General features: G+C 42.1%; 1 protein-coding gene across 1 annotated transcript in view; it reads left to right on the plus strand.

Annotated features, from left to right (window-relative positions):
- Positions 1-430: 430 nt before the first annotated feature.
- pmepa1 (prostate transmembrane protein, androgen induced 1) overlaps positions 431-26,269 on the plus strand; it is a 35,667-nt gene continuing 9,828 nt past the window's right edge. Inside the window, exon 1 of the mRNA XM_072381495.1 lies at positions 431-972. Coding sequence (XP_072237596.1) covers positions 879-972 — 94 coding nt within the window. The 5' untranslated portion in view covers positions 431-878. The remainder of the gene's footprint in view (positions 973-26,269) is intronic.

Below are 26,269 nucleotides of genomic sequence, written 5' to 3' on the forward strand. Positions count from 1 at the left end.
GGTCATATTTAAATAGGAATATTGATGGTCTGACTTCCTAACATTCCAGTTTTCACGCTGAAGTATCCTTGGGTAAGATACTGAACACCCACATTGCCCCTTAAGGTACTTTGGATAAAAGCGTCTGCAAAATGAAGGTAAAAACAATAATATAGAGAAATAGTTCTAAAGTTTCAATGATCTTTTACGGATAAATATAATTTAGAAGTACTGAAAACAATAGAGATCGCATGTGATCTGCAAGGTCTTTGGGGCTTTAAGCAAATATAGCTTTGTTTTTTCTTTATCTGCTGTTTCCTGCCTGGCTCTATGCCTCGACGGACCTGTGATGTGCCAAAAAGGCAAGTGGAAATTGGAAATGGGAGACAGACAGAGAGAAAGGGAGAAAGAGAAATCCCCAGAGACAGAGAGAAGGGGGGGAGGAGGAGAAAGAACAGCCAGCACCAGACAGACGTCCCTTGGCAGTTTAGTCGCCGGTCACTCGGCGGAAAACACGGATCCATTCACGCTCGTTTCCGACGGACAGAACCGAACAATGAAACTAACCGAAATACATTTTAGAAGCGTTCAAACTCGATTCAACAGCTATGTTGGCACTTTGGCTGTGCACCGATAGACGGATAAATAAATAGCTAAATCGATAGATCGGAGGAAGAGGAGGAGAATCAGAGAAAGAGGAGGAGGAGAGAACCGAGACAAGGGGAGGACGGACGGACCGGAGAGGAAGGAGAGGAGGCTGGAGAGAGCAGAGAAAAGGGAAGATTTTTAGAAGGGAGTTCGGGGTTGTTTTCGGTCTCCTCTCCTTCTCCCGATCTTCTCCAGCCCAACCCTCAAGTCTTCCTCTTGGAGTATTTATGTCTGATTTTAGGAAGCTTTAAATGTTGAACTTGATGGGTGTTTTAAACACCACCGCCGCCAATGTCTCCTGTACTTGTAACTGCAAGCGCTACACCTCCCAGAGCATGGAAATCAGTAAGTTTCCTGCATTTAACGTCTTCTGTCTGCTCCGAATTCACTCATTTTCCTTCAGCAGTGCCTGAAACTGTGACTGTAACGATCTGCAGATTGGCAAGTTTTTCGTTTGCTTGGATTTGCACGGAAAATTGCTCCTTTTCTTGCATATTTTCTGTATATCTGACAGCGGGTTGTGTACTAATTTACCACAGGTGATGTTGGTTTTGTGCTACTCTGACATAGTTGCTCGCTTTTATCGCCTAAAATCAATTTAATCTGTCTTTTTAAAGTGTGTTTGGCAAACATAAGGTAAGTTTTGGGATATCATTTTAACGACTTTCTGCAAACTTTACTGTGATCGCAGCTGTAATAAAGCGGTTGGAAATTGTTATCGGGCAGCTTAACGGAGGGGTTTTGTCCACTTTTGATTAATAACGAATGATTTTGAACTTGAACCAGAGCCGCAAGCCTCCCAGCCGCTGTCCGCAGAGACGAAATGACTCAAGTCTGGTTCACTTCAGAATAAATAGGAAATTACAGTTTGAGGTTTCTGTGGTAAAAAATATGATTTAAATTATGCTGAAGCTGTCGGGATGTTGCCTTAGCGGACAGTGGAAGGTGGATATCGGAGGAAAAGGTGCATTTTCTCGGTGGAAAAGAGGTGTGTGTGGGGGGGGGGGGGGGGGGCAGGAAGTTTTGTCGTCGCTTCGTCATTCGAGTGAGGCCAGACGTCTGTCTAGCCGTCTGCCTCTATGAGCGCGTGCACACGTGCGCACTGATATGTTTATATGAGCGTGATCGTATCCGGGAAATCCCTGTTTGTGCGCGCGTGTTTATGTTTATGCGCGCGCTTTAATGTGTTGTTTGGAGAAATGAGACCCGACCCGACTCGGTTTGAGGTCCGGTTCTCACTGAGGACGTCCACTGCGGATTGTGGATTCAGCTCTGATGCTGTGAGGTCATCCATAGATGAAAGCTGCGCGTGTTTGCGTGTGCGTGAGAGTGTGTCCGGCTTAGGTCACTAGCAGCCGTGATTCAGACACGTTTTAGCAGTGCACGCATGGATACTCCTGAAGGTGTAGTCACCAGAGAGATGACTGCGTGCGTGGAGACATTAACCAGGTCATTCTGCCTTTTCTTTTCCAGCTGTTTGAATACTAAACACTCAGATTCAGGGTTGGCACAACAAAGACAACAATGTGTTTGAAAAATTTACCAACAACAAGGTTGACTTAGAGGGAGAAGCTCAACTTGGTTAACTTATTACCAGCAGTGTTGCAGATTAATTTTCTGCATTTATTGACTTTATTGTTCCAACCCTTATTAGCAGTAAGGCAAACATTAAGAGCTGAGATCTTTCTGTAATTCGTAGTTTACCTGAGCTGCACAAAAGAGTCAGCTGCCCTGCCACTCATCTAATATTTAGCAGGCAAACTGGACATAATAAAAAAAAGATGATTAAAAATCATCATTTTGTCTTCACCAGGGGTTGAAATGTGGTAAAACAACCTGAGATGAGCAACAACGGGACACTCACTTTGTATCGATATTTATTTTTGGAATCTTGGCCACTCTTCTGTCCAGCGTTGCTTCAGCTCATTGAGGTTTGCAGCGTCGGTTTCTGCACAGCTCTCTTCAGGTCCCACCAAAGCTTTTCAGTCAGGCTGAGGTCTGGACAAGCCATCCTTGTTTAGTCTTTTTCTAACTGTGCTGTCATGACCTTTAACCTTTAACATGCTAACTGAGGCCTGTAGAGTCTGAGATGTAGCTCTGGGCTTTTTCACCTTGGGGTGAACTTGCTGGGACGTCCACTCCTGGGAAGATTGACAGCTGTCCTGAATGTTTTCCACTTGTGAATAATCTTTCTCTCTGTAGAATGATGGACTCCAGATAGTTTGGAAATGGCCTTATAACCCTTCCCAGATTGATGGTCAGCAACAGTTGCTTCTCTAAGATCATTGCTGGTGTCTTTCCTCCTTGGCATCGTGTTAACACACACCTGAACGCTGCAGAGCAGCAAACTGACAGAACTTCTGCTTTTATAGAGGTGCTCACACTGGCTGATGATCAGTTAATCAGAGCATTGATCAGCAGCACCTTACCCAGCTTAGTTCGTACAGAAGCATTAAAAGTGGACTTTAGTTTTCAACACATATTTTGACTCAGTTTTTCTTGAATAATCAATGACTGATGTCATCCATTGTTATGACTTATTTTATAATGAATAATAAAATGCCAGAAAACAAACCTCTTGTAATTATTTATAATCTAAAGAACTTACAGATATTCACTTTACTGTAATTTGATCAGAAATGACACTGCAAAAATATTTGTTCCAGACTTTGAAAGAAGAATGATTCAGTGACTCCAGTGAGTTTATTTTCACGTAGAAACTGTTTGTCTTTGATGGGTGTGGAAATAGTTTCACATGAATCTGATGACTTCAGTTTAAAATGAGGAAATATTGATTCTTGAGAACCCGGTGAATATTGCCTTTACATAATCACGTGTGGGAGGGGTTCCTGCTTCTCTCACCAGTCATCTATGTCCAATTCATTTGTCCCTTGTGGAGGTTAATCGAATGTTGGCTGACTGGTTAGATAACATTACTATGTATTCCCATTCAGAATAGGAATGTGAGACTCTCGCAGAGACTCTTATATTAAAAGTAACACCGATTATAAAAGGGAATTGATGTAAAGTTGAGAATGGCGGTAATTTCTGGCATTGTTGTGGGAAATTTCCATAACATTCTTTTCGCATACAGTAATTTGCATGAGGAAACTAGATTTCTGTACCTCCTCTTTGCCCTGTTTTCAGGCTGTAGAAAATCTAGCACAGGCGGGAGCTTTTGGCCAATTAGAGGCCCTTTCAGCAAGTTTCATACAGCTCAACAAAGTCCCCGCAAGGAGTGGGATGAGGTGTCTGAATGGGTTAAGCAGCTGACTACCATCTGGAGGAGTGGGATTTGACTTCCATTTGATGATAATCTGTATTTAGCACATAGGAAACGCATGCAAATGCCCGTGCTTTCTGGCGTTTCTGTTTTTATCCTTTTCCAGATTTCTGCCCACCCCAGCTTTAAGCTGTAGATTGTGTTTTTAGTTTTGTCAACATCATAATCTTCTACTCTCTCCCGCTGTTTGTACCTCACTTGACAGCATTTTAAGATCTGATGTTGCAGACAAATCGAAATGAAACGAATCAGATATTTTGTTTCATGCTCATCCAAGCCGCTGCATAGCTCCAGCTGTGAGTCATGTAACATTTTCAGTGTGAAAAATGAACAGGACGTGTACTTAAAGAACCAGTCTCACAGATGCATCTCACAAAAACGGCAGGGGAGTATGCACATGTGGATATTTTACTCTTATTTGTTCACAGTAATTCAGATCATTGCCTGGACTTGACAGAAAGACGAGATATAAATGCAGACACACACACACAGTTCCTCTGTCTGAAAAGAGACATGATGTTTAGTCTGGAGGACAGAAGGAGGGAAACAGATAACCCAAAGGAGACGCAGCAGAGAACAGAGCAGGCGAGAAAGACAGTAGAGGGAGAGGAGAGAATATGTCATAACTTTGGAAAGAATGAACAGAGCGTCAGTAGAAGACGGAGGACACAAAAGAGAGGGAAGAGAAATAGAAGCAGAGCAGAGACGCATTTTGGTGAGCTGAAAATCGTGTAGGAGTTGACAGACTGAAACTAATGATGCATTGGCCTTTATTATAAAAACAAGATTATTTTTAAGCCGGTGCAGATGTACTGGGAAGTATGCACTGGACTGTGACAGGAAAGATGAAAGGCACACTAGAACAAAGTAAAACACAGGATAATCCACATTATACACGTGAGATGCAGCGTTCAAAGGAGGATGTCGACATGATAGAAGAAGGAGGGGTTCCCTAATTTTTTACCCCAGAAGATCTTAAAAACAGATCAGGAAGGAAGCTCTGTATGAGAGCAGACGTCTGATCTGATATGAGTTGTTGCAGATGGTAAAGATGCTTTAATGACTCAGTGTAACCCCCCCCCCCCCTGAAACAAGTTGAAACATTTGGCCTTTTCTCCCTGTTTCCCCTCCTTTCCAGCCCCCCTTCCATAGAGACCATTTCTGATGAGGCTTCAGCTAAAGGATTGAGAGGTGGATCAAGACATTGTGCTCAGCAATGAAATTAAATGCCTGATGATGAACAAAAAGAAACACAAGTGGCAACAATTAGTATTGCTTATCCTGGAATCTGCAGCAAAGGGCAAATTTGCTGATTTATAGCTTAGTTGCTAGTTTGTGCCACATTCTGATTGACTTAGCAACAACTCTGTTACTGGCTGCAATGCCACTGCAGCTCCGACTGATGTTGCAAACCATCAAATGCATCTTTAACAGTTGGACCTGAAGCACTGAACCCTCCCCAGACTCGTGAAAGAGCTGCAGACCCACTGACTCACTTCAGACTATCATTTATCTGTCTCACATCCTTCCTTCATCTGGGTCTCTCAGGTCGTAATTGTAGGGTTTCATATACCTGCCACAAGTAAGACTATACACACTTGCTCACAGGCGCATATTCAAAAACACATCTGTTCCGAGCGGCAGACATTGCTAGTCAAAGCACATGACATCAGTATTACTCACAAGGCGAGCCATGTGTGTTTGTGTGTATGTGTGTGTGGTGAAGTCATTTCTGCTATCTGCTCATAAGAATCTTTTCCTACAAATAGCTCGGGCTCCTGTTGCATGTGTTACTACATGCCTTAAAATCAACACGTCCGAACAGTCTGTCTCCATGGCCAACAGAAATGTTATCCATATCATGTGTCTGAGTGTGAGTTCAGGTAGAGGGTAGTGGTATTTATTTTGGTTATTGAAGTTGAGGAAAGGAATCGCAGCGTGTCAGACTGGAGGTGGCTGCAGTGTTGACAACAGGAAGGGGAAACTGATACTGTGCCTTACCCGAACCTACAGTACTAAACATAAAGACGTAATTCGCGACTTTATAATATGTCATCACGTCCTTTTATTTAATAAAATTCAACAAATACAACAACACATGACCAATTACACCATGTCATTAATATCTGACAAAAACTAAGCCAAAATGCAAAAGCAGGGTGTGAAACACTAAATTCACCCTTACAGCTTCACTAAGAGTTAAGAGGGAAAGTAGCAGCCAGGTGTTGCTGATCAAATGATTGATTGATTGATCATCAGTACGTGTGAAAGCAGAGGTTTAGTCAGTTTGCTGCTCTGCGGCATTCAGGTGTGTGTTAACACGATGCCAAGGAGGAAAGACATCAGCAATGATCTTAGAGAAGCAACTGTTGCTGCCCATCAATCTGGGAAGGGTTATAAGGCCATTTCCAAACTATCTGGAGTCCATCATTCTACAGAGAGAAACTTTATTCACAAGTGGAAAACATTCAGGACAGCTGTCAATCTTCCCAGGAGTGGACGTCCCAGCAAGTTCACCCCAAGGTGAAGAAGCCAAGAGCTACATCTCAGACTCTACAGGCCTCAGTTAGCATGTTAAAGGTTAAAGGTCATGACAGCACAGTTAGAAAAAGGCTGAACAAGGATGGCTTGTTTGGAAGGGCTGCAGGAGAAAGCCTCTTCTCTCTAAAAAGAACATGGCAGCACAGCTTAGGTTTGCAAAGCTGCATCTGAACAAAGCACAAGACTTCTGGAACAATGTCCTTTGGACAGACCAGACCAAAGTGGAGATGTTTGGTCCTAATGCACAGCAGCACGTTTGGAGGAAACCAAACACAGCATATCAGCACAAACACCTCATACCAGCTGTCAAGCACGGTGGTGGAGGGCTGATGATCTGGGCTTGTTCTGCAGCCACAGGACCTGGGCACCTTGCAGTCATTGAGTCCACCATGAACTCCTCTGGATACCAAAGTATTCTAGAGTCAAATGCGAGGCCATCTGTTTCGATCACAAACCACCTGGACAGAGCAATTAATGTGCTAACAGCCAAGATTCAGCTGTTAAATGATGACATCCAAAGTTGATGTGTTTCTCATATTTATCTGGGATTTAAGTGTATTTGTTTGGGTACCTTAACAAGCCTCTTCTCTTTTTTCTTAATTTCTGAACATTTTTACAGCTGCTGTGGCTGAAATCAACTTTCTATTGTTTATAAATCACATGACTGTTCAACTTTTTCCACATTTAAAAGTATCGCATCTGAAATGAGTCTATTTTTGTCACTGTCATGTGCCCCTCTCCACATCCTGTTTAAGCTGCAGCTCCCATGTGACAGAGATGATGTTTAATAATTCCGCTTTTGACGATTTGTACAACAAAACTACATCCTGACGCAACCCACAGGCACTTCAGTGTCTTCGACAACTTCAGTGTAACTTTGATGGCTTCACAGAAGCAACAAATTGACTTCATTGTTGCTTTTCTCCAACAGAACCATCAAAGAAGCACGTTAAACTCAATGAGTGTTTAAAAGAAAATGTCAGTTCAGGCTCAGACTGTAACTGCTGCTTTGTTACCTTATGAGACTCTTTTTAACTTCATTTTCCTGAAAGATTGGATAACAGTGTGCTTCCAGGATATTGGGGGCTGGGAACATTTGAACAACAATGTTTGGGCAGTATTTGGCTTGCTGGGATTCTTTTGCTGATTAAAACTACAGTCAGTGCTGGCTGGCCTCCTGGACTTATTTAGTAAACTTCTCTGTCTGGCTGTGTCATGTTGTGATAGTCGGCTGAGAGCAGATTTACAAATTTTGTTAAAAAATACTGTTCTCCATTTTCCTTTTCTCGCAGTAAAGAACGTGAACCGATGTATTTTGAGTGTATGGAAGCCCGTGTGGATCAAATTTCGCTTTTCTGTGCTTTTTTTTCTGTGATTGACAGCTGGAATCGTCCCAGAAACGGAATCGCTTTAATCCTCCAGCAAGATAAACAGACACTAATTTGTCTCATGAGAAATTACGTGCCCATAGAATGTCGGTTCAGCTGCTTCTTCTTTGTTCTCTGGTTTGAGATAACACATGACACCAGAAGCGTCACACTACAGCAGCTTGAGCAACCGCATTCAGTGCCTTGCTGAAGGGCAAATCAAAAAGATCTGTTTCTCTGGGAAGGAAAATGAGTCCAGACATCTCACATGCTGCTTCACTTCCTTCGATCCTGGCTTTCTCATTTCCTTCCTTCCTAAATTCCTTCCTTTCTTATTCTTCTTTGTCCTCAAAGCAAAGTTTCAACAATCCTGCATTTGTAAGTCTTATTTTAAAAGTTTGTGTTATTTCTAAAGGACAAATGCCAAATGAGCCTTGGCTCCACCTTCGTGTGATTAGATGTTTTTATACATCACAGCAAACCAATAGGAGAGTGATTTTCTTTTCTATTTCACTACTTTATAACATGTTAGACCAGCCAGTTGTGGGATTAACAGATGATATAAATGGTTCTCAGCTGCGCTTTTGATTCACCTTCCTGCCTTCTTTGCTCACATCCTTCCTTCCTTCCTCTCCTTCGCTTCTCTCAGTTCTTTCATTCAACCTCTCAGCTGTTCATTGTTTCCCGGTCTAGACACCCGTAAAACACACAGAAACTCGAAAATTCATCATGACGCTCTCATCATGCATATATGTAGATGCATGCAGCGTGTGCATTCAGGGGTCAAGTTCATTGACACTTTGGGGGGGATGTGTGCACTTGTATGGGTGTGCTTTCTGCATATGATCTGCATACGAGACAGCACTCAGCTGAGGCCCTTATAGTCTGTTGGACCCATGTTGTCCCATTAATTAGTCTGAAGTCAGAGCCAACCCTATATGTCTGCCTCGCAGTGTGAATAAATCCACACAGAGGCTGTCTGAGGACCGAGAGGCTGGCTCTATAAATAAAGGCAGTGACTGTCTGACTGTCATGCGGCAATGTGGAAAAGATTGTGTCTTGTTTCACTTTAATTAGTCTGAAGAAGAGAAAAAAGTCTTTTGTGACTGTCTGATCCTCTAAATATTCCAATTGTTGTCTGTTTATGTAGTTTAAATCACAGTGTCTTGTCTTTGGTTAATTAGTCTGGCACAGGGGAAGTTGCATTAAGACTGTCTGGTATACGAAGGGCTCATTCTAACATTTAATTACATGTAAAGAAGAAATGAGAGTGTCTAGCCTTTTTTAATTAGTGTGAGGAATTGCCATTTGCCTGTCTAGTTTCACTTGCTGTTGTGAAATAAATCATGAAGTAGTTTAAAGTCTTTTCAGTGTAGATGTGTTGAGACTGTTCGATGGTTGTTTGTCCACGTGGAATTCTGAAAGCACATCTTGCTTTTGACTCTTCCAGATGCCAACACTGTCAGCTGTAATTTGGCAAAAATGTCTGTTTATGGGCTCAGATTGTCTGAGATGGACTTAAATGTCAATAACCTTCCTGGTTCATAGTATGTTGAGTGAAAAGGGTGAGCTGTTCCTCTGCTTTGTGAAACGATTTTAGACGTGTTTCCTTATTTAGTCAGAGCCAGGATCTGCATTTCTTCCTACTTTTAAGTTCAAGTTAAATTTTTTGAGGAATTAGTCCAAACCAGTGAGTGCTGTTGTGTACTTTTGTCAAAAATACGTGTAAAACAAACCTGTTCAAGAAGAAGCAGAGTGAATTAGTGTCAGTTTACACTTGATTTTATATTTGCAACTGCAGATGTAGCTTCCATCAGATCTGTTTTTCCATTCCAACATGCAGACATCCTGAACAGATCCACGCAAGTCGTTCAGTTTGCTAAAGCAGATCTTTTTCATTAGAAATTCAGATGTATGCATGCAAATGTTGCTTGTGTTGATGGGGCTACGTTGTGCATCTGCGGGGAGGATGGGGTGAAGTGAGACAGTCTGGGTGTCTGGGAGTGCAAAGGTCGGAGGTCAGGTCAGTATAAGGATGAGAGGGGGAGGGTGAAACGGTCATTGTCTCAGTGGCAGGGGCTGCTTGGCTGTTTGTGTGCTATTCCTTTATGTTGCCCCACATTTCTTGCTTTTGATGAGTCTTATTGTGTGACCCTGAGTTTTAAGCACCCTCCAAATGTATTGTTTTCTTTTATTACTGGTTATGCCATGCTAAACTGCTCTGCTTAGATTCCACCTAGACATTTTCCAAATTGATACGGGAAATAACTGGCTACCTGTTGCTGAGATAGGCTCCGCCCCCCCGCGACCCGACCGCCGGATTAAGCGGGTATAGAAAATGGATGGATGGATTTAGAAAGCGAGGCTTATAGTAAGAGAACAAAGCCGGGGCTTGCTCCTCAACAGTATAACAATTACTTAGTCCTCACAAGATAAAATGTTGTTGCCGCAAAGATGATTTTCGCAAGAGTCATGGCACCATTTTCCTGACGCACTGATATATTTGACTACATAGATGTTGTTCATTGTGTGGATGTGTAGCACACATCATGTTGTGCTGCAACACAACTGAGACGCAGTTTTCTCACAGAGACCGCTCTGAGACAGTCCTGGCAAATCATCAACCAGTCAGCTGGTCCTGACTCTGAGACGGAGTCTAGACAATGGACACTTTAGTTTCAGAAACACACACATACACTAAAACTCCCCCCTCACACTCTCGACACAGACGCTCGTGACCGTGGGCTTGACCCCTGCACACACACATGCACAGAAAGGGCTGTGTCTGCCTCCCTGTGCCCCCTGGCTCAGAGGAAACAGCTGGGACCACATCTTTTGCATCTACAAACACACACATACACAAATGACTCTGACTCCTCCTTTCTGTTTATATTACTGCTAATTATCATTGCATATTCAAGCACTCACCCACACAGGCACAATGCACAAGCCAGTCTTGTTATAAACGCCAACCCCGACACCAAGCCCCTCCCCCTCTTAGCATCGCAAACACCTACACACACACAGAGTAGACTGAAGTGTGTCTGGACGGCGCACCCATAGACACGTACTGTATTCTGCTTCACATGCAAATCAGAGATGCAGTTCTAATCATTTTAGAGCAAAGGTTGAGTACATTAAAGTCCACATGGTCATACAAACGAGGCTACATCACGATTTTATGACAGTCGCAGCCTCCATTTGTGAAAAAGACTACATCACTGCTAAGTTATCTCAATCTGAAAGCATTTTTTCCTTCAAACTTTGGCGCTTTGGCAGAATATGGACCCCTTGAGCTCCTGGAAAAGAAATTGAAGCAAGGCTGCTCATGGTGGAACGTCTTTTTCTCTTTTGACTTTTGGTTGGTTGAAAAGCAACTTGAGCTCTGGAAACTTGTGGAACAGGTTTCAGTTCATCAAGTTTACACTTTTTCTTCAACCGTATCTCACCGTTGACACTGACGGCAAGATGTGGATTGCAGACCGGTATGTAGATGCAAGCTGCAAAATTCTTTGAACTCTCTGCACTTGTCAGATGTCAAGATAAATTTATCTGCTGGGCTTAAATTAATAGAAAACATTTGTACGATAAAAAAAATGGCCCCAAACCATTTAAAAGTTTATAATTTGATGGACAGGAAGCCAACGTGATACGATCTACTTTTCTGGTCGTGGTGAGGACTCGAGCAGAGGCGTTCAGAACCAGCTGCAGCTGTCTGATCCATCTTTTAGACAGACCAGTAATCACACCCTCACAGCAATCAAGTCTACTTAAGATAAATGCATCCATCATCTTTAATAAAAATCAATGTTCAGAGAGATCAGTGTTCAGGTGAGGGTGGAATCATCTTGGTGAGGCTGAAGTTGAGCACAGATCTTCAACCCTTCCTCCTTTTCTCCAAAGACAATCAGCTCTGTTTCGACTCTGACTAACTGAAGGAAATTCTGAGACGTCCAGTTCTTTATTTGTTCAAAGCACCTTTGTGTGTCTCCTACCAGAACTGTGGTAACATTTTGTTGCCTTGCATAGCCTGTTCTGACACCAAAATTAGTGCCAAAAAGAAGCCAAATATTTCACACAACCAAAAGCTTAAATGAATGATAATGTTGCTCTGGGTCATCAGTAACACTGTTTGCCTGCATGTTCATCAAACCACTATCTCAGGTGATGATTATCTGTCAATTCACCTTGTGTGATGAACATGGAGTCCAAGTGAGAACATCAAGACCAGACGATGAAGGAGAGGCCTGAGAAAACAGCAGGTGTCCGATCCAATCTTCGTGGCTCTTCAGTTCTGTTTGGATGACTGTTTTATAACCCATAGAAGAGAAGATTCAGCATGGAAAGAACCTTTTCCTGCTTCCCTAAATCAGGACAGAATAGGTATCATGCAGGAAACTAACGTTGAACCATCTAGTCCGATCAAAGCTGCCTTCAGCCCTGAGCTGGGAGATTCTTCGGTACATCTGCTCCCATTTTGTCGGCGACCTCCCCGGCTTCAGTCGAAGACACAGTTCTGTGAAAGGCCCATATTATTTTGTGCTTTGAAGGTAAAGCCATTTTCCCAGCTTGTTTACATTCCATCCATCCATTAGCCTTCGTCACTTTTACGGTCCACATAACTGACACTGATGTTGCACAGAAAAGCTGGCTGTCGATATAAATATAAGCACATCATAATAGCTTTATCCATCTGATACGAATGTTCAGTAGAAGGTGTGGTTTGCAGGTGGGTTTGTCAGATCTCTCATGAGATAAAAATGTTTACTTGAGAATCCTTCCAAGTCCTGTTTTTGGCACACTAACCACTTGAAATGCACCAGAAAACGTTAAGACAGTTGAATATTTTCACTCTTTATTTGGTCTTTCCTTTTCCTTGCAACATGTGATTCCAGTGGCTTTGTCACAGCCATGTTTGGGTTTCTGCAGATATTTGTTTTGTCTGAACAGGAGGTTATCTCTGCCTCACACACACACACGCACGCACACACACATGCAAAGACACAAAAGCAGAGGCGAGTTGATTCATGTGGAGGATGTAGTGAGCATCCGGGCTGATTTGAGACAAGTCCTTCAAAAAGAAAGGATCTTTTCATATTTAGGTGCTTTGAATGTTTCAGTGTTTGCCACCAAGCCGCTCTGAGGTGAAGCTTCTTGCATAACAGGACCTGAATGATAAAGAGGAGGAATTCATTTGTTGGTGTTGCTGGTCCACATTTCTAAAGAAAATGAGGAGGTAGTCTTTGTTGAGGATATGAATTAGTAAATGATTCGGTGTTCATTCAGCGCAGGATGCTGAAGATGATTATTGCACCACTTACCAAAAGGACTCATCCTGTCTGGCTTATGACATTGAAAAATGAGGCAACTTCCACGTGTGATGCATCATCATATTTCAGCAGGTTTTTTTTATGAATATTATAATTTTTTCTAGGATTTTACAGCTTTGAGTTGAGATACTCTTGAATGTTCTGGTTCTCAGGGTGGAAATTGAGTGCTTTTTAACCCCAGAGGGGCTGATTAAGTGTGAAATAACTGAGAAAAGAGTGTTAATATTTGTGTGTTTCCTGTGTTTTTGATGCAGCCACAGAAAGTAGTTGTCTGTGCCTTGAATAGTTAGTAATTCAGATAAAAGGTCTCCTTTGGGGATTTCTGTTATTTGAGTCATTTGCAACATATTTTGATGCCTTTAAAAATGAAACCTGTGCACATAGGCGTGCTCCTTGTTTCCATATTCATGTGTCAACTGGAAATCCATTCATTCCAGCGGGAGTCCTTCTTATCTCCCACAGATGTCCGAACTCCACCCTCCATTTTTTTCTCGAGTACCCTGAAAACTTTTAACTTTTCTTGTGGACTTTAGAGAGAAACTGCAGGAAACTGGGGAAGCAGGTTGACAAACCACAAGCTGGTGCCACCCTGAACACCTCCTGCACCATATCAAATTAAAAACACCTCCTAATTTAACTGGACGTAAGCATGTATGCAACAGCAGACCGGACTGATCCGAAGTGTTCATTGTAGGATTTGACAAATGTTTAATCCACCACAGCAAAATGTTAAAACACCAGCGTTATTTGGTGAGATAAAAGTGGTAAAAATGTATATTTTTCCTGTCTGGCATGCACATTACAATGACCCCTCTCTGCTCAGTCTGTATTGAGTGCCGAGACGTTTATTTGCCTGACTATGCCGTGCCCAGCTATCATAAAAGTCTCAGCTTTTATGAGAATCTCAGTAGTCATTAATAGAACAATAGTTAAACAAAAGAAACAAAAGAAAAGGTACACTGAGGCAACTGTTTTCAATGTCTGTTAATATTCTACTTATTCCTAAGCAAGTGATACAGGCTCCACAAGACTGATATATAATAACTCAAATCGATCAAGATGAAAAAAAATGTTGAAACAGACGCTGAGCAGCATTATGATCCAGCTGCAGAAAACCCTCCTTTACTTCCTTCAGCTTGTAGGATTGTTTGGTTCAGAGTTATGTGCCTTGGGCTTATCTGAGCTGTACTGCTAAAACAGCTTTCTGATGAGCCAAAATAAGCCCAAAAGCTTGATCGTGATGCAGAATGTTTGACAATTTTTATGTATTCGTCATAACGAACAGCCTCTTTTCACGATGCACGGTCATTTGATTCATTATTGGTATAAAAACACTTCTTTTTTTAGCTTTCAGGGAGGCTTTGTGTATGCGGCTCAGTGAAAACAGCCTGTTGAATCTGCTGACACACATCTTGAATGACCTGTTTACCACACACACATTTGCAAAATCCATCTGCAGATAGATGGTCTTTCAATTCATTACCATCGTCTGTGGTGGTAGAATTGATTTTTCACAGAAACACAGTGTCAGACAGACATTGTTGTGTCTAGCCAGGTGTGTGTGTGTGTGTGTGTGTGTGTGTGTGTGTTTGCAAAGACCGGCTGAGCTGGTTTTAGTTTGGCAGCTAAACACTGTTTGGATAGGGAGTACATGTCTGGCTTACACACAGACACTCCCCTCACACCCCCTCCTTTTATAGGCTTGATCTCACACTAATTACACTCAGAATTGCTTTTAGCTTATCTAACACACACACGCACACACGCACACACACGCGCACACACACACGGTACCCTTGCAGTTGCAAAATAACTGGGATTTGTCCTTGGATATTTTAGACTAAATTCTCGGCCTCCTCGGTGCTCAGAAGATGTCCTTAAATGCTTCTTGCTGCCATGTTTTGTGTCATTTTAAGACCTTAAACTGCCGATTTTGGAGGACAGTGTTTTTTTAAATGTTTACTGTTAATGGAAGTGAAGTTCATGTCATCTATCATTTATTCCCCTGCTGTGATGTACAGCAAAGAGCAGATTTCCAGCATGACCCAATTCTGGTAAAAAAAAAACAAAAAAAAACTCTTTGGTCTCAAATTATTGGTGTAAAATATGTGAAAGGTTCAGCTTCTCAGTTGGGAGAATAAGCTGCTTTTTTTAATGACTTTATCTTACACTGTGGAAACAGTCATTCTTTGCTTTCTTTCTTCTGGTGTTTTATAGATAAATGAACAACAATTATTGAAGAACAAGTGGAGAAACTAACTGAATGTAGTCGCTTGCTGCTGCTTTTAAAGAATTTACCTTTACTCTCACCTTTATTGTAACCAGGATTACTGGAAAGACACGATGCAGACCGTTTTTAGGTTACTATGGTATAGATTTATAAGTTTGATGTCCTTGCTTGAGGCCTCTTTGTCAGTATTTTACAGCAGACAGAAGTAGAAACTTCAGCGACTGACCTGATGCACGGTGAATGTTTGCACATGTGTAACAGCACACCCACTGCACACGCTTAATGATTATTATGTCTAGTGTCACACCGGATCAGAGCCATGCGACCTGCTCTGCGACTTCCCTGCCTTTCACATTCAAATTAACTGTGTGTGCGTGGACGTCTAACTGTGTGTGTGTGTGTGTGTGTGTGTGTGTGTGGGGGGGGGGGGGGGGGGGGGGGGGGGGGCGAGACGACAGGGGTAGTCTAGCTCCTCCTGGCTAGAATTGAAATGAGCAGCACACACAGCCAGACAAGCAGCTGATAATGAGGTTTGATTTTCATATGTTTCAGACAGCATGCTCCGCAGGTCAGCTTGTACTGTGCAAATGTGTGTGTGTGTGTGTGTCTGTGTCTGTCTGTGTGTGAGAGAGAGAGTGTGTGCCAGAGCAAATGAGTGTAAATGATCTCCTTCTTTCACTTTTTTCCATTACTAACAGCAGTGACTGTGTGTGTCCAGTACGGCACCAGGTGTGTCACTGGCTTTTGTCTGTGTTTTGTCTCCATTTTACGGATGTTTCTAATATCAGCACAACCAGACTTCTATTTATTTTTTAAGGCCCAGTCAGACTGCTGTGCTGTGCAAACATTTGAACTCTCAAGGCATTTTTTAAAATAACTTCTCCTGGTGTTAATGTGTCACTGTGTTGTGAGTGAATGCGGTCAGGTTCAGACACCTAATAACATTATGCTTTTTACAGCCTTTTGGTATTGTGTAGTATTTCATTTCATACATTTTAGGAAGCGTGTAGATCAATATTAGGATAAACAGTGATTTCTTTTTACAAATATTGACAGTATGAATTGATTCGGATGATAGATTGCATCTTTGATCAAATATTTAATGTCAGATTTTGAAATTGAGAAACACATAAGTACAACGTGCTTTAATACGTGACGCCCAACATAACAAATTGGACCTTCCAGCCTGTTCCAGCGCTGTTGCCTCAACGCTGGTGTCTTTCTGTGTGGAGTTCACATGTTCTGTCTGTACCTGCGTAGGTTTTCGCCGCCCGCTACCCAAAGCCATGCATGTTAGTCTGATGAGTGATTTTAACCGGGGCGTAGGTGTGAATGTGAGCAGGCGTGTCCTGTCCAGGGTGTGGCCGGGATGTAGGGGACCATCATCAAGCTCTGTGTGGCTGAAATCAGCTGTCCATCCATGTTGCTCCAGTCTGCCTGAAGTGTTGCTCAAGAAAACAGTGAATCCTCGTTGTGTGATTGGAGCTGGAGTGACAGGCTCAAAACCGTGACCATGACACAGATGAGATGCTCATTCTAGTGTTGCGCAGCTCTTTCCAGGGAATATTAGCCCACTTTGACCAAATTGCTGTTATCAGCCTGAACACAACAAATGTTGCATTAACAGATGTGACAATGGGGCTGCTGGTAATGTCTGCTTCATGTGCAGACACATGTCTGTTATCAGTTTGCTCCTGTGAACAACAGCTATAAATGCACCTCTGCACAGGAAGTAAAGTCCGTCTGTGGCTGCCGTAGGTTGTGCTGTGACACACAATTATGTTGCCTTTTTGCATATAACAAAACTACTGTGAAAAACAAACCCTCATTTCTTTATAAATTGTCAGGAAAACAGCAAATAGGTGCAGATCTATTAAAACATGTCTAAACACGAATGGAAATACAGTATTTGTAATATTCTAACAAGCTTGAAAGGTGAATATCTGGTCTGAGCTCTTTTATTCTCCAACACAGCCTGAACCCTCCGAGACAAGCTTTCTGTCATTTCTTTAAGTAGTCTTCAGGAATAGTTCTCCAGGCTCCTTGAAGGACATCCCAAAGCTCTTCTTTGGATGTGGGCTGCCTTTTGTTCCGTTCTCTGTCAGATGATCCCACACTGCTTCAATAATGTTGAGGTCTGGGCTCTGGGGAGGATTCATCCCTCCATAAGACCTGTTGCCACTGATTTTCAGTTCACTTCTTGTGTCATTTGGCATACCACTGAACACTGGTTCATCCTTTGAATTAAGGGTCTTTTTTATGCTTGAATGATTCATAGGGGGTGTGGTGGGTAAGCTAGCTGGTGGGTAAGCTAGCTAAGAAGGTATAAGTATGTGTACGAGTTCATGTACTCTGTGTTGAAGGAGAACCCTGAACTATATGTTGAACAGATTTAAAGTTATAAGTAACTTCTGGATTGTGTTAGCAGCCATGTTCCCTGCGGGGGTTTAAGAAGATTCCACAAACTCTGAACGCTTGCTCTCCTTTGTCACATCTCAGTGAAGAAGCAGTCAAATGTGCGATCAGCCAAACATCTGAAAGGACTGTGTAGTCAAAAGGTGAAGGGGTCAGAGGTCACCACACCCCAATTGTGTTGATAAGAGTCAGCACCGTGCTCTGTGTGTTCCATGGCCGGGATATTTAGTCGACTCAGAGTCAGTGACCTACTCTCTGTTAGGAGTTAGCATCGATAGCAACCAGATGGGATTCACAGTTTAACATGGGAGTTCCCTGGATTAGCACGCTAAATTTAGACTAATGCTCCCCTGTCCTCCCCTCCACTCTCTTTGCTCTACTTCCTGCCACTCCAACATTATTTCATGCTTCCATGTTACAAATTGTGTCACTTCTATCAGTCGTCTGCCTTCTTATGTAATCCTTCTAATGTAATCCAATCAAATTAGGCTTTTCTCTCTCCACCGTAGTTACTTTTCCATTCTACTTCTCTCCCTTATATCACTTTCATTTTGTTTCCTCTTTTTCCATCTGAACATTTCAGTTACATGTAAAAAATGCTTTGAGGATGACTAACTTTAACTGAATCCAGAACTTGTTACATTGGTAAATCTTAAGAGTTGATAATTAGATGAAAAGAGTTTATTGTGATGTCCTGTACCTCAGCGCTGCACCAGTCAACTACGCTGATGCACAGTGACAGACGTCTTTAACTGCTGAGGTGCGTGTTTAAAACCCAGACACGACGTGTTTCCTTATTCAGAATGATGAAAGATGAGAATCAGAAGAGAGAAGGGTGGAATGATGGGAAGGGATGACAGCTGACCCCCCAAAAATGCACACACATTCACACACACACAGTTTTCCCACTGTTGGAACCAGCAGTGAGAGTTTTGTCGACCAAAGTTCCCACACTTGTTGGCTGCGACGTGACCGTGGCTTCCAAAGTCAATGGAGTGTGTGTCTGTGTGTGTCTCCTTGTGTGAGTGTGTGTTGCACCCCCTTACACCCCCTGTTGCCTTTCTCATGGAAATTGGCAGGCAAATTGTGTGAACCTATGACCTGTGCGTCTTCCTTTCTCACACACACACGCTCACACCGACACACACTTTTAGCCACACACACACGCACACACACACACACACACACACAGCTGTCTGTGCTATTTCTGACTATCCAGACTGTCGAGTCATCCGAGGACTGAGAAAGGGAGGAGGAATTAGCTTCTCTCCCTCTGTTCCTGCTCCCTTCTTCTGTCCCGTCCTCCTGCCTACTCTTTATCTTTGTTTTTATTCCTTCTTTTCCCTTATCCCCCTCTTTCCTCACTTGTTTGAGCAGTTGTTTTTTCTCTCCGTTGCTCACATATTTCCCTTCTCTTCCGTTGTCCCCTTTTTCTCATTTTCACCTTCCCGGCCCTTTTCACCTCTCCTTCCCACCATACTTTCTTCCTCTCTGTCCTCCTCTTTTCCTTCTTATTTTACTACCCTTCCCTCCACTCTCCTGCCCTCCCCCTCCACCTCTGCTTTCGGCCTGCTCTCTCTGAGCCATCTGACTCGGCAATGACCGCCTGTGACCTTTTGCTGAATGCAGGAGGAGGAGGAGGCAGATAGACGGAGGGCAGGCAGCGAATGACAAATGAGCTAATTGCTTTAGATTAACCATGGAGTGTCTGCCCGCCTGCCTGCCAGGCTTACAGCCTCCTCCTGTCTAGACACCACAGAGGGAGGGAAGAGATCAGCAGTCTCTCTCATGCAACAAGAGCCGAGAAATGAAAATGCTTTAATGACTTTGTGTTGTTGTTTGCTTCAGAGCGGCACAAATAAACTTGAAATAACAGGAACTGAAGTGCTGAGAAATCAGACAAGGGCAGTCATATGCTCTCAAAGTGAATCCACTCATTTAGTATCACAATAAACCCCCCAGCATTGCCCATAATGCAACCTGATTCTCTATTGTCACAATAAACAAATGAGACCTGAATCACTCATATATTCCTGTGATTGGAGCTGGATTTATGTGGCTGTTTTTACATGAATTTAGCAGGTGTAAAAACAAAAAGGCCAAAAGAAATGTTAAAAATGTAATCATCTTATATTAAGACTCAAAGTGGTTGCAGCATGTTTTGAAGAAGACTTTGACTTGGATTGAAGACACTTTGCTGAATCACGTCGGACCTGGCAAAGAATCAAACGATGTGACTCATTAGCTGTTTCTGGTGTGAGGCTCTAGTGACTGGCTAGCACCTTTCCATACATGATATGATATCTCAGATATAACCAGAGATGAAAGAGATTTCTCTCCATTTCCCTTTCGTGGATGTCCACTGCAGTTGTTGTTGTGTTTTCCTTCAGAAAGTTTGTTTCTGGTCAGGACATCATCATAGCTTACACTGCCACCCCCTGGCGAAGCCGCCCAGCCACGTTTATTCGCTTCAGACTCGTTAATGGCAACTTTTTGAAAGATCTTTACGTTTGCTTCGCTAATGAATGGAAGCCAAACTTCTGTTTTTAGTTTGCTGAGAAGTATGTGGGAGAATTATCACAATTTTTCTGCTTTGTCACATTAAAACTTCAAAGAATCGATATCAAAACAAAATATCAACACACATCTCGATGAAACACTGAAATATGTTGAACACGGTTTAGTTTTAAGCACATCTGAAACAGTGTAGCTGTCAATCAGCTGTCAGGGCTGGTTATTGATGGATCACGGTATGTCATTCATCCCCTTGTTGTGATTATGTCCACTTTTACATTTTTTAACTTTTTTAATGTTAACAAATTATCGTCAGATTTTGGGTGATTGGTCAGACAAAACAGGCTAAATGAACATGTCAAGGATTTCAGAAGTGTTGAATTTAAAGATACATCCAACTGTTGGGGAGCAAAAGTGCTTGATTAAATTATCAAGAAACTAAATTTAAAAAATGATGCGTTCTCTTATTTTTTTTTCTTTTGTTACATTGAATGCATGTAAATTAAATACTTCAAATACCAAAAAGAAAGTAGAAGCAGAGCAGAGAGAAGTTAGCTTCATCTGGGGGACAGCAACAGCCTTCTACAGCCTCCTTCTTTCTGGACGTGCAGAGCGTGTACTTTGTGTAAAAAGGCATAACAGACCTATAAATGCATTAATATATTTGCAAAAATAAGAAGTTCTGCACATTTTGGTTTAAAAAGGAGGACACAAGGAGAATTCCAGCTCATACTAAACACTGTTGCCTTTTCGTTTTGTTGTTGTCATGTCGGATCAAACATGCAAACAAGATCTCATCAAATAATGAATAAATGAATTAAATGTAACTGTGCTACACATTTGCTCATAATTTTGGTGAAACTGGTAGAGAAGAGGGGATTATTTATAAACTGAGAAAAGGAGGAAGAAGACAAGACGAAAAGGAAAGAATGGGCGTGGTGAATTAAATCTCCCTGTAATATACTGTGGAGTGGAAATCTGAAAGTATTGTATTGTTGTACCTTCTTTTGGAAATGTTTCATCATGTAGCGAACCTCTGGATGAAAAGCTGAACATGAGAGTATGACTTCCCCTTAAAATTAAAGGAGGGAACTAAAAAGGAGCAACAGAGGGAGAAAAAACAAGATAGAGAAGGTCTGCTGGTCCCAAAATCCTCTGTTAGAGTGGCCTGAAGGTGGTTTTATACTTTTATACTGATAGCAGGCATTTTTCATTAGATTACATCATGACATATTCAGTCAAAAAAGTTGAAAGAGAACAGGCCGACACTTTTTCAGAGACTAGTTCGATTAAATGGTGATTCTAAACTGGCTGTAGGTGCATGGCTATCAGCCTCTCCGTTAGCTCTGTGATGGATGCCATGATTTCAATGAGCTGTGACACATTTTAACATGGGATTGGATTACATGACTCTAAAGGGGAGAACTTCCCAACATTTCACCATCACCAGTAAATCCAAGAATACCATCATAGTTGTCAGTGTGTCCCACAGTGTTTCTTCAGCAGGGTTTGTACGCTTGACCATTTTGAAATGACCATTTCAGTGACCTCATCAGGGCAGCAGGAGGGAGCTGAGTCTGTTTTTAGCTGTAATACAGCCTGATGCTTAGCAAGCGTGAGTCCGGCTGTTCTAAAGAAAGCATGATCACTGTGACTAAAAGCTTTTACTGAATTCATCATCCAGATCAGACGCTCACGTGGACTCTGGTTGCACTTTTACACTTCCACTTGTGTCTTTTTCATCACCACTGATGCTGTCTTTTGTATAAACTGACCCTTAATTCTGTCTTCATTATTGTGTTGTAATGCCTCTGAGCTCATTTCTGCTCCTCACAGCTAAATGCTAAACATTTCTGTAATTTACAACTTGAAAATGAGTTTCAAGACTACAGCAAATATTTATCTGTGTAGTAATTAAACTCACTGCATATGACTCCATAAGATGAAGACAACTACCCTTTCTCCATCTTATTTCTTCCTTCGTTTTGAGTTGAACTAAGACAAAAGCTAATCAGACAACAACATTAGCAAGCACAGGTAACAGGAGAGTATTCCAGGCCCGTCCCAGCTTGTAATGCGCTGTAATGTACCATCGCATTTTATTCACAAAGACAGAAGAAGAGTAGGACTGAAGAAGGAACCAAAGGAGCGTGACATGCTGCAGCAGACAGACAACAACAAACATAAACAGACTAAATGCATTAATTGTCAGCAGTCGTATAAGAGCTGTTGTTATTGTTAAAGGAAAAAGAACAGAGAGACAGTTAAACATAGCACAGTGCCAATCTCACCATCTGTGTGTAGCCACTGAGACAGTGCATGTGTGTGTGTGTGAGTGAGTGAGTGAGTGAGTGAGTGGGCCCAATGCCTGTGCACAGCTTGTTCTGTCAGCTGCTGCTTAACTCCCCCTTTCCTTTCCTTTCCTTTCCTTTCCTTTCCTTTCCTTTCCTTTCCTTTCCTTTCCTTTCCTTTCCTTGCCATAGCAGTGGGGCTAAAACACAACATTTGCATAGTGCATTTCAAATCTACTGTAGGTACAAATACAACTTGTGTACATCCCAACAACATGTGATCTTACATTAAAGCATTAATCTCATAATCCTAATTTACAGTGCTGTCCACAGTCTTCCCATCCCTCTTGTTCATGGGTTTCCTTATGTTTCTTATCCTGTATTTATGGCACATTAGTGTTGATATATTAAAGTTGTCCTTTATTTCTTGTTCTATTGCCGGGGAAATGGAGAATAGGTGCAGCATTTTATTAAAAAGTGCAATCAGAAATTGAAAGACAGCATTAGAAGGCAAAAACTGAGCTTTACTAATTCTGCTTCAGTAATGTTGAGGTCCGGCTCTGGGGAGGATTCATCCCTCCATAAGAGCTGTTGCCACTGACTTTCAGTCCACTTCTTGTGTCATTTGGCTTCCCTTCCTTAAGAATGGCTTCTTTACAGCCACAACAAACAACACATTCCTGTAAGAATTGGTCAAGTACAAGGACTGGACTGAAAATGAGTGAAAAAGACCTCCAGAACTATTGCTCAAGACCACTTTAAAAGTTTCCAAGAAAATCCGACTGGTTCGAAAATATGCCCGAAAGAGAAATGGATCAAGACAATTTTACAGAAACATCTGATATAAAAGACTTTGTTCATACCCGATCGTATATCAATGAAATGAAAAATACTACAAAACATATATCAGTGTGTGCAGAAAGCAGGTTCCTTTTCATGAAGCATGTTTTACCACTAAGAGTTTTGAATGGCTCAGTGTTTGTATGTCCCAACAAGCCCCCCCCCGCTCCCCGTCTCTGTCTCTCATCATTATTCTGTCCATCCCTCTGACCCATCTGTCTCTCCCAGACGCTCCCACCACTCCCCCTCTCTTTCCCTCCCCCTTCCCTCTGTCTCCTTCCCTCTCCTCCGCCTCCTCCCTCACATTGACCCCTTTTGTTCGCAGCTATTGAGTGGTGGGGGAGGCAGGAAGGGTCTGGTCAGCTGTTTCCTCAGTATATATGTGTGTCAGGACAGTGTGGGAATGTGTGTGAGAAAAAGTTGCAGACAAAGCTCGGTGGACGCTCAGAGTGTGTGTGTCAGCCGGTGAGGACACACTCACGGAGTCGGAGCATCTGCAGGACATGTAGTTTGGAGTTTTCTTTTTGCTTTCTTTTTTTTTGGTTCTTTTGCTTTAGCTTTAGTTCGCCACCTTTGCCTTAAGGAGAGCGCTTCAGGTTCTAATCACTGGAATATAGTCGTTTGATACGGACAGAAAGTGTTGGGCTGAACAGAAATCTTGTTCAGTGGAGAGACTATGCAGCCTTCCTCAGGAAGTCACAACCATGACAACTGTGTTCAGACACAACGCTGTGGTGAGTTTCAAACCAGGAACTTTTTACCTCTGAGCAAAACATGCTGTGCTTTAAACACCAAACTCTAAACTTTGTTGCTGGTGTGTTTAATTGAGCATAACAAAGAAAGATGATTTTTTTCCCGTTTTCTCTTAAGCACAGCCTGCTCATCAGTAATAATATTCCACTTGACTGACAGATTTTGAAGTGGAAGTCATTTATCAGGCTAAATGCTAAGCGTCCTCTGGCTTCAGGCTCTTAACTTTGGCAGCTGTTGCTTTTCTCTCTCTTTCACAGTTGATATAACATTTGAATACATCACCTCTGACAACTTTTTGGTTGGCTGGTTGTGAAAATCCCTGTGACTGCTGAACCAGCCTTTCTGCTGGATAGCGTAGTCTTAAGAAACATCCTGAAGCTTTAGATAGAAGTTGCTGTCTTTTCCTGAAAGTTACCAGTCAAACAGTCCATTGCAGGGTTCCTCTTATCTAAGAAGACTATAAAAGCATATCAGGCTGTATATAAACTTATCAGATTAGTGCAGACCCATACTGAAGTCTGCAAAATGTCTTTATATGTCAAGAATCAAGCAATCCGACAGCGCTGTGTACCAGGCTGTAGCTTTAAAGTGTTGTGAAAGGATGTAGATGGTCAGAAGTTGGTAATTAAAGCTCTTTGGCTGTTAAAAACTGAACATGAGTTTATACCAGGTTTCATGGACTCATTAAGTTGACTCCACAGGACAGTTCAGAACTGCTTTCAGATAAAAACATTCAATTAGCCGACGTTTTGGCTCTTTGTTCTGGTGATTTTGGTGAGGTGGTCGTCAGTGTCTCTGCTGCTGGTCTTGTGTGAGTTATATTAAGTCCATTTTTGCAGTCACAGTGCAGTTCAGTTCAACTTAATGGTATGAATGAGTTATAGGAGTCACCTGACTGTCTCTTGATATTGTGTAATGGTTAGCTTTCCAGACGAACACTACGAGAGCTGGTGTGAACAGTCTGAAAACCAGTCTGCAGCCTTTCTCTCTCTGTGTGTGTGTGTGTGTGTGTGCCGTCTAACTGCAGGTTACTTTATGTTCCTCTGTCTGACTTGGCCCTGACCTCCGCCTGCTCCCTGTGAAAAAAGGGTTTGAGAAATGCTGTGCTTGTGTGTGTGTGGTGTTGATGATGGGGGTGGTGGAGGCAGGGGCTGGGGGTAGTCGAAGCAGACTGTCTCTAAACAAAGGTAGCCCTGTCTGTCTGGTCTGGTCTGGCTCTTCATGGATGTGTGTGTGTGTGTGTGTGTGTATGTCTGACACTCTGACCTCAGCATGTCTGAAAAGCCTTTTTTCTCTCCCACTTATGATCCAGATAACACCAACGCCGTGTCTTTCTACTGACATTTGAACAATTTAGTCTCATAACATCTTTACACCACAGTGTTGTTTATTTACTAGAGATTTTTCTTTCTGTTGAATATCCAGTGTCAGATCACAAAGAGAACTCAAACATCAACAATACTGCTAATCACCCGCAGACAGCTGGTTATTAACTGGTCTAATATTCTGTCAAACTCTGGCCCTCCGTTACAGGTATTTGATGCTGTTTTTAGTTTCATTTTAAATGAAGCGGTTACGTTTTATCACCCTGACGATGCAGAATTTTACAGTGAATTTAGGTGAATAATCTGTTTTGTTATATTAGGCCATGTAACTGCAGCTCCATGCTACATGATTGAATATGTACGTGTGCAGTAGCTAATCCAGAAGAGATAATTTATTTTGCATCCAGGAGTCTTTTTCATTCTTTCTTTGCAGATTAAAAAGTACAGTTATGCTTTCATTTAACTGCATGATTTCATCTGTCACATTTTTTATTAATTTAAAGAATAAGTGGCCCTGATACTCTGTTATTTTTATGCAATTATTGCCTTTCATTTGCCTGCTGTTGCTCCTTCTGTTTCAGCATATTTTTATGTTTGATTTGTTTTTCCTTCTTATGTAATGTTCAAATCTATGTTTATGATAATTATTAAACAATCAGGGATATAAATTATTACACGAGTGTTTTAATGCACCTTGATGTAAGCAGAAGGTGTTTTCAAGTGACCTGCTGAAGACTTACAAGCTGTGATTAC

The sequence above is a fragment of the Leuresthes tenuis genome, unplaced genomic scaffold, assembly GCF_036924035.1.
Source record: "Leuresthes tenuis unplaced genomic scaffold, fLeuTen1.0.hap1 SCAF_3, whole genome shotgun sequence".
NCBI classification, from domain to species: domain Eukaryota; kingdom Metazoa; phylum Chordata; class Actinopteri; order Atheriniformes; family Atherinopsidae; genus Leuresthes; species Leuresthes tenuis.